The sequence below is a fragment of the Passer montanus genome, unplaced genomic scaffold (assembly GCF_014805655.1).
Source record: "Passer montanus isolate IOZ18808 unplaced genomic scaffold, ASM1480565v1 scaffold2, whole genome shotgun sequence".
Classification (NCBI taxonomy): Eukaryota; Metazoa; Chordata; class Aves; order Passeriformes; family Passeridae; genus Passer; species Passer montanus.
The window spans coordinates 21,924,855-21,934,549 of NW_024366591.1; the positions used below are offsets into that span (position 1 = coordinate 21,924,855).

Genomic DNA, 9,695 nt, shown 5'->3' on the forward strand with positions numbered 1-9,695 from the left:
GGCGCGGGGCGGGCGGGAGCGGGCGCGAGGCGGGCGCGGCCATGGAGGACGTGAGCGCCAAGTTCGTGTCGCAGAAGATCAGCCGGACGCGCTGGCGGCCCCTGCCCGCCGCCGCGCTCCAGCCGCCCGACCTCTTCGCCACCGGCTCCTGGGACAACGAGGTACCGGCCGGGCGGGCCCGGAGGCGCGGCGCGACCTTCCCGCCCGAGCGCGGGCGGGTGGCGGCGGCGCCCCACGCCCCCTCGGTGCCCTGCGGCTCCGCCGCTTGGTGCGGCAGAGCGGGGCCGGAGCCGGCCGTGAGCGCTGCCTGCCTCGGCAGTGCCGCCCTCCGCTTGACCGTGCCGTGCTCGCGTCCCCAGGGCAGCCGTGGGGCCGCCCCCGCTGTTATCCCCCTGGGCAAGCGCTTCCCTCCGGCCGGCGGCGGCTTCCCCAGGAGCGGTGCGCAGCCCGCAGCCTTCTGCTTTCACCGACTGAACCTTACTGCTAGGTACTTTCAAAAGCGTTTTCGAGTAAATGTGGTATCGTTTCCGTTCAGGATAACAGGATCTCCATTTGGTCTGCTGGCGACCTTGGAAATGCGGGCCTCAATGGTGAATATCATGGAGAACCTCATTTGCTGTGTGACATCCAGCACAACGGTGATGTTATGGATATGCAGGTAAAACAGCTGTGTTAAATAGATCCGTATTTTTCAAGGGCTTGTCACTTAGGAGAAGTTGAGTGAGAGTGAACTGTAAAAATGCTGAGGTTAGCCAGAAAATTCTTATGAACAAAAAGGACAAAACCAATCAATATTGCTGTGTTTTTTGTGGGTTTGGTTTTTTCCCCTCCACCTACCAATAATTTAGGTTACTCTAAAATCAAAATTACCACCTTGGTACTAACACTAGCTAAGAGCATTCATGTTGTCTTTCTCTAGTTTTTGGATCAGGAGAGAATTGTGGTTGCCTCATCAACAGGAACTGTAACTATATTCCGTCATCATCAAAATAACCAGGTATGTGTCGTGCACTGGCTTTAAGATGCTATTCTCTGTAACACAGGTTGCTTTGATCTTAGTATAAAAAACATCTGGCTACCAAAATGAATTTCTTTCTAAAGTCTGTTAAAAAAAACTTTGACTTGACACGTATGAGGAAAGAAAATAGCGTTTTACACGCAAGCTACATAAACTGGATTCCAGAGCGAGACAGTCTGGGGTCTCTCCTCCTCTGTATCTGTAACCAAACAGCCCATTCATTGAAAACATACTTTAAGACATTAGAGTGTTTTGGGGTAGTAGATATTAATGGACTTCTACCTGTCTTATCAGAGTTTTTGCATTCTTGAGCTAAATGGCTCACCAGTAACGCATCAGTGTGCTGTCACCATTATTGTCACACAAATCCGAACCACAGCGCTGCGGCTGCCGCTCGGGACAAACTAACCCTGCCCCAGCTGAAAGCAGGGCATACTTAAAAGCCGGTCTTAGACCACAAATGCTCAGTCGTTGTGCGAGTCACTCATTTTGAGAAAACAGGAGTCGGTGCATGTCAGGCAAAGGTGACACACGGACAGAACGTTCCGGCAGGCGCGGCCCGGCCGAGCAGACGGAACACAGCGGCACCATCGCTTCTTCCTCTGCTACCTCCACTCCGGACCCGACCTGCAACCGACGCCGGGCCGATTCGCGCCGCTGCAGCGGCTCGCAGTGGGCAGGCGGGGCGCAGCGCCGTCCCGGTGCCCGCGGGCGGGCAGCACATTCTTGAGCTAAATGGCTTTTTTTTCAATTCTGACTAATTATGAATGAATTCTCATGAGTGTCATGTGAAGGAAGATATGTAAACTCTGTAGCCTTTTGCTTTGCTTATAAATCACTGGAAATAAATGCATAATTATATTTTTCTATGTGTTTACAATGACACAATGAAGGTGAATATCAGTTAATAAGTTGGTGTGGTACCTAAAATAAACTAAGTTCCTTGCCATCAAGATCTGAATCTGACCTTTTATCTTCTAAGGGCATCAGTTCCTTTCCTCTGTCCTGGGGAACTATTGGAGACATCAGCCTAATGAAAGACATTTTACAGTCTGTAGTGTTATTTCTAATTGCTAGGTCATGTGAACACAATGGTTCAGGGAAGAAATAATTGTTTTGTAGAGGGGTTGTGTGCTTAAGGGTTAATGAAAAGTTGGATCTCTTGATTCGTATTTGTTTAGGAGGCTCTCATTCCCATGAAATAGTGTGGCTTTCCTGGAGCTTGTTTCTGGTTTCATGAGTATTCTGGAAGCTTTGTTCTATCATGTTCATTATTTGAACCATAATTTCATGTCTGGTTACTACTTAGACATTGTCTGCTGACCACCGGTGGGAGAAGGCTCATTATCACGTGGATCAAGACACGTCTTGTGGTGGAGCAGCCTGTACAGGAGTCGTCTGCAACAACCCAGAAATTGTCACTGTTGGAGAAGACGGCAGAATAAATCTCTTCAGAGCTGACCAAAAAGATGCAGTAAGAACTATAGGTATGTGAAACACCTGGTTTTTTTAAATTAGTCTAGATTGAAGGAGGTTGTTTGGTTTTCAGCTTACTATAACAAAATAAAGAAGCTAGTTGAGTATTGATTTTAGTATTCCAGGTTGAACATGTTTGTTCCAGATTATTCCTATATCCCTCCAGAATTCAAATACTTGAAGTATATTTCAAATATATTTCTATATATTCATCTAGGTATTTTTCTAAGTTCATGGTTTTACAGTAAAAGTTGGAGAGGGAGGAGAGAGAACATATTAGAAGATGCTCTCAGGTTCTTCAGAACGGAGTTCCATGGTGTATGCAATCTGTTTTACTGGTTCCCAGTTCAATGACACCTTGATATTTCCCATTTTCAGCACTAAGCTGAATCCTTAACATGAAGATAGAACTCTTGTAGCTCATTCAATAGTTGCAAAGGAATGTCTTGGTATTTTTGTAATTGTTTAGTGGATTTAACAGTACAGTATGAAGTGCATAGGTTTGTAGTCAGTTAAGGTAGGAAGAAAAATCTCTAAAGTTAAGAAATTATGTAAAAATCTTTTGGAGCCATAAAGGTGTATCATTGCTAAACCACTTAGTGTTAGTCTGTCATGAAACTTTAAATCTTCTAGAACTTCAGCATTCAAAAATCCAACATTTCATTTTATTGATGTTTTAGTGAGTTTTTTCATTCCCTCTGCTTTCATTTAAACAGTAGGCAGAAAAGTAATTCAAATATCAGTAACTAAGCATCAGTGTAACTTTTTGTCTTGATATCAGAAATATTTCCATCTTATGCAGAAAGGTAATAATTTGCCTATATTTTCAATATGGGCTTACACCAAGAGTTTTAAAATACTTGAGGTGAAAGTAGACTTAACAAAGTTACCCCATCATAATCAAGATAAAAAGTTTATATATACTAGCAGAAATAAAATACAAGAAAATAGTATCTGCTTTTTCAGAAGGCCTTAGAAGCTTCACCTCAAAGCTGTGAAATGTTTGACATTGTAAATTACTGTGACAAAAAGAGTCACAGTGGAGAAAAGGACCTGAAAAAAAAGGGCCTTGCTATTTAGTTATTGACAAGGGCAACATAATTTGGGTTTAACTTGATACCACACTGGTAGTTCAGAAAAGGTCTAAAAGTTGGTGAATTAAGTGTTTCTGTGTAAAACTGCTTAATGCTGTCAGCCAGAGTTACTGTTCCTTGTGTTTAGAACTCCATTATGAAAAGCTCCATAGCTGCCTCCTGTCGGTAGGTGCTGGCCATATAAAGATCTGAGAACCATAAACCTGGCTGAATTAATTCCTTGTCTTGGAACTACCAAAGAAATATTTTCAAAATATTTACCAATCAACAAGTAGTTTTGTAATCACCAGAGCTAATTTAATAGATTTCCTTACAGATGGTCTCAGTAGTGTTTCATATAGTAAGCAAGGAAGGGCTCCTTTTTCACAGGGTATTTGCAGATATTAGAGAGTCTCTGACCCTGAAACTGCAGAAGTTATGCACACGTTTAAGCAGCTGTGTTCTGTTCTCTATTAAGAGTTACTTTGTTACATTGAAATGGAGACAGCAATCCATAGGTTTACCTGAATGCTTTCCTCATCTCTTGCAGACAACGCAGACAGCAGTACGCTCCATGCAGTGACTTTCCTTCGCACAACTGAGATCTTGACAGTAAACTCAATCGGACAGTTAAAAATATGGGACCTCAGACAGCAAAGAAATGAGCCATCTCAAATATTTTCTTTGTAAGTCCTCCACTTTTTTACTTATTTACTGAAAAGCATGTGCTGCTTTATATAATAATCTGATTCAAATCTTTCCTAATAGCTTCCTAACAACAGGATAGTAAATTACTGATTTTTTTAAGGATTTTAACTTCTTTGGTACCTAAATAAGCAGAAGGCAGACTGCTTAATGGCTGAACCACTGTTATGACTCAGCATTGTGCTTAGCAGGTCCGTTTTATGATTTAACTTCTGAAGGACTATTATACCTCTACACTTCTCTTTTTTGAGAAAAAAACTTTCACTCCTCAACCCCAAACTCTTTCCCTGTTTGTATTTGCTTTTTTCCACAGGCCTAATGTAAGGTTTCTGGCATTTGGAATGTATTTGAATGGTAACTTTGTGCTTTACAAGGTACTGTGAGAAAAGAAAATGGGCTAAATTTCAGTCCTGTTGTTATCTGTATAATAATTCCCATTGCTGTTCCTAGACTGTGGTTTAGTTACCTGATTTTGTTAGCACCTGGTTTCCCTTTTTAACTCTTAGTATATACTGAAACTATAATTATATCATGCATCAGAATAGTACTACTATTATCATTATTATAGGCATATGTAGAGTATTATTTGCCTGCATGGCTTCTCACTCCTATAAAGCTGTCAGATGCTGTGTAGATGTTCCATAGGGCACAGAACCCGATTGTAGCTTCATATTATTGCCATACCTCTGGTTTCCAGTAGATGTCATGTGCCTTCAGCCTGGGGTGGTCAGATGTTACAGGAACTGAAGGTCCTGTCAATAGTGGTACCTCACTTGTCAATGCTCCTGATGCCAAATTAGGAATTAAGAAGGGGAAAATAGAAGCTAAATAAAAAAATAGTGTTTGGGTTATTTGGTTGTTTTGTTTTTTCCTCTTTGCAGGGCAGGTGACAGAGTTCCACTGCACTGTGTGGATAGGCATCCCAATCAGCAGCATATTGTGGCTACAGGGGGCCAGGATGGAATGCTGAGTATATGGGACATCAGGCAGGGTACTATGCCAGTGTCCCTGTTAAATGCTCATGAAGCAGAAAGTAAGTATCTGAAATGGAGGGGGGAGAAGAAGGTGGCATTTTAGAGAAGTTTCTGATTACTGTAAAAATAAGTTGTTGTAACTGTGGTAAAAAACAATCACATACTTGCTACTTCATTGAATCATAGAATGGTTTGGGTTAGTAGAGACCTTAAAGCTCATTTACTCCCAGCCTCCCCTGCCAAGTGTTAGGTGCACTTTCCACTTGACCAGGTTGCTCAGAGGCCCATGCAACCTAGCCTTGACCATTTCCAGGGATGAGGCATTCACAACTTCTCTGGAAAACTTGTTCCAGTGCCTCACCACCCAGACAGTAAAGAATTTCTTCCTAATAACCTAATCTAAACCTACTGTCAGTTTAAAGCCGTTCCCCTTTGTCCTGTCACTACATGCCCTTGTCCTTCATGTGTTTTAGTATAGCTTCTAGGAGGATTTGTTCCATGTTTTTCCCAGGACCAGAGCTGAGGCTGACAGGTTGGTAGTTCTCAGGGTCTTCCTTTCTACTCTTCTTAACCATGGGTTTGTGCCCATCTTTCCCTTTCTCCAGTCCCCCTGACCGCCATAGCCTTTCAGACATGGAGAGTGGCTTGGCAACTACATCATCCATTTCCTTCAGGACTCTGGGATGCATCTCATAGATTTATGTGCATTCAGGTTCCTTAGGTGGTCATGAACCTGAGCTTCTTGTACAGTGGGAAGGACTTTTCTTCCCCAGACCCTGTCTTGTAGCCCACCCACTGGAGAGGTGTGGGAACAAAGGTTGCCATTAAAGACTGACATGAGAAAGTTGTTGAGTAGCTCAACCTTGTCCCTGTCCAGTATGACCAGTTTTCCAGCATTGATTATTGGGGGGCATACACCTTCTTGGGCCTTCCTTTTCTCGCTGACATACCTGTAGAAAGCCTTCTTGTTGTTCTTTTCATCCCTTGCCAGGTTCAGGTCCAGCTCCTCCTTGGTCTTCCTCACTCTGTATCCCTAGCCTTCATCTCTATACTCTTCCCAGGATACCTACTACTGCTCCATGTTTTCATCTGGAGAATGTGGCCCTCTTCTCTGTATAGGAGACTGTTTTTATCTAAAAGTGAACTTAACCTAAAAGTAGACTTAGTAAGCAATTATTTACTGAGCTGTTAGATGCATTTGATCAGAATGGCTGTGTGTGTAGCAGGGTAGGTGTATAAACAGTCATGGAAGCTGGTGCAGTGTTAGGCAGTAGAGTAAAGCAGAATGCAGGTACTAACAAACTTGAAAACATGAGGAAGAAGGGGAGACTCAACATTCATTTGGTGTCTCCACAGTGCTGAAATAGCTCACTTCCTGGCAACTATGTGAACAAGACAGCAATTTTATGCTCAAAATGTTGTGATTTGATGCTACATTTAAATTAAAGGAGTAAAAATATTTCTTGATATTACATTTTACTGACTTAAATGTCTTCTGTAGTTGTGGTATTTAGACACAAAATAATTTTGTCCTGAGAAGGAATGCGTGCTATGCGTGGATTTAAACTTAACAGCAGGGAAGATGACATGCAGGTTGCCTGAATTCAGATAAGACTTCAACAATTTTCACGGTACTGAAAATGCAACAAAATAGGGTCTTTTTTTTTTTCTTCTTTCCCCCTTTCCCCTGCCAGCAGAGGGAAAACTGCAGTATATAACTTAGGATGGGGCTTTGAGCTTCCTACCCAGACACAATTAAAAATGAAAGCTTTTGATGGAGGAATGGGTTCTTGTAAATACATGTCTATATCATGCTATCCAAATGCTTTGATCAGAGTACTTCAGACTTGTTCTGAAATTATTTTGTTTGATACTTCCAGTGTGGGAAGTTCACTTCCATCCATCTGACCCTGATCATTTATTCACGTGTTCTGAAGATGGATCTCTTTGGCACTGGGATACTTCCGCAAACGTATCTGAAAAACCATCTTTTCTTCATCAAGGTAAAGATGTTTGAAGTCCATCTGCACTGAATTTGTCAGTTGGTAACATCATTCCAGTCAGTGTTCTCACATTACCCAATTAATAACACAGTGCAGAAAGTTAAAAGCAGCTTTTTTTTTCTTAGAAAGCAAACTTAGATAAGCACTTTTCCTGGATAAGCACTTGAGGAAAACTACTTATATGGCAAACAGTTGTGCAGGGTTTGTCATAGTCTGGTTTGGGTTTTTTTAATCTGCTACCCTCTGACCAGTGTGTGCCGTGAAGGGGCACATCTATGATTTCAAAGATAGACTCTATTTTTTCACTTAAAAATCATCTATATGTAGAAAAGAAACAGAGGCAGCCTGACTTACATTATTGAGTCTCTGGGGGACTTACACTAACTTAGAATACAAAAATAATTGATAGGTTAATGAGATAGTAGAACTATGAATTTATAATTCAGGGTAATAATTGGAACTTCCAATAAATGAAACTGGATCCTTTTGCACAATGGCAGGATTTTAAAGTTATGATACTGACTTTTAATATAAGCATTTATTTTCATATTCTAATCACAAAGACTGCTAAGTACTTGCCACATTAGACAATAGTGGGGAGACTTTCAGATGTCACCTGCTGCCTTTGGCCTCAAAGTTGTCATTCGAAGTTAAGTTTTATTTCTGGAAATTACAGGATGACTAATTCAAGTTGGATTCTGCATGTTTTCAAGTATATGAAGCATAAATCCCTTAGCATCACTTCTGACACCTGCTAATCTTATGCTGAATGATGGTTCTTACAGTGTGAGACTTCAGCTTGAATGTAAAGTGTTATGTGGAAAAAAGTAAATGTCAAATATAGGTATATCGCTTGTTGGAAGGTGGGGAAGAGGAGCAGTAGGGAAGAAGTGTTATTGAAGCAAAGCTGAAAACCCCCAATAGAGCAAGGCACTATAAACAGACTTGTGTTCTTGTACCCTTGCTTTAGTGTCTGGCCAGAGAAACTTGAAGGTACTTACACTGTCCAGTGAGATGAGTGAATAGCTGTTGTGATATATTTGTCTTAACTGAGGGTAGAGCTGGTAGATAATTTTTATAATTATTTCAAGTACTTGATTTTTAAGCTATTTTTCCTTAATTTACCAAATAAATGACATCTCGACTACTCTGAAAACTGAATTAAATGTAAAATTATATTTCCATTATGTCTGACCAATATCTACTGTGTTTCTCTAAATTCTGAGAGTATATAAACGAAATTGAAAACTTATTTCTTTGTCTTCCTTCTTTCAGGAGGAAGAAGCACTGCCTATCTTTCCCACAGTACCATTAACCAGTCTGTAGTAAGTGCCTGGCTAAGCAATGATCCGACCAAAGACCGCATGGAAATCACCAACCTGATTCCAAATCAGACTTTGTCTGTGAATAGTTTAGACGTCCTAGGACCGTGCCTGGTATACGGTACTGATGCAGAGGCTATTTATGTGAACAGACAACTTTTTGCATGAAGTGACTGTGGTATCCCTTTGAAGTATTGATCAGCTTGAACTACTGGGAAATGTCAGGTTAACTCTTAATGCTACTTGCTAGTCTGTTATTGGCATGTGTGGGAGAGGCCTCAGCTTGGTCCTGGTGCTGTGGAAGAAGTGAGGTACCCCACATTCTGACAGCTGGCACTTGATGCTCCAGGATGGGTAACTGAGCAAGCTTACAATGCCATTTCCTCCCTGCTGCCTGCTTGGTTTTGGCAAGCAGGAAAGTAGTCACTAAGGGCAAAGTCTTTGCTGAAAAGTGATGTCCATAATACACATGCACATAAAAACAGAGGAAAAGGTAAACCCTGAATTTTTATTTTTCCCTGTAAAGGTATTTTTCAAGTATCATTTCTAAAGCGAAACTGTGGGCTTCATGGAAATTTTTTTTATGTCACCTGAAAGAGATGGGGTTTTTTTTAAGGTGAGTTTTTATATATATAGGGGAACATAACTGTTAATGTTAGTTCATGAGTTGGAAGGAAAACTGTTAAAGCTATGAAATGTGAAAGGTTCTATAGGAATCTAAGCATTCTAGCAACACTATTTTGAATTATTCATAGCTTCATCATGGATGCTACATGTTCAAACTTGATAATGCACCAGTAAATCTCCCAAAAACAAAGCAGGGTTTATAATTAAGAAATTGTAATTGACAGATGTGTTGGCTGTGTTTTCAGGTGTAAGAATAAGAGTTTCTAAACTTGAGACATAGTCTTTGTCAGAAATTCACATCTGGTTTATTGAAATCTTTGAAAAGTTTTAAATTTTATTATTAGCATTGTACCTGATTTTTGTTACAGCGAACCCTTTCTCTTTTTATTAAAAAGTTTTGCACAAGTGTAGTGGTCTGTCTTACTAAAGTAATTCAAATAGATGTGTTTGCAGGAACGTATTTGGATTGAGGCTGGGTATTGAACATGAAGGATGGA

At 41.0% G+C, this 9,695-nt stretch overlaps 1 protein-coding gene across 1 annotated transcript; it reads left to right on the forward strand.

Moving 5' to 3' along the window:
* Window positions 1–9,603, forward strand: NUP43 (nucleoporin 43). The gene is made up of 8 exons (XM_039707687.1): window positions 1–161; window positions 536–658; window positions 920–997; window positions 2,328–2,505; window positions 4,118–4,253; window positions 5,154–5,305; window positions 7,127–7,249; window positions 8,525–9,603. The coding sequence occupies exons 1-8, from the start codon at window positions 42–44 to the stop codon at window positions 8,737–8,739; spliced, it is 1,125 nt and encodes a 374-aa protein (XP_039563621.1). The 5' UTR covers window positions 1–41; the 3' UTR covers window positions 8,740–9,603.
* Window positions 9,604–9,695: the final 92 nt, after the last annotated feature.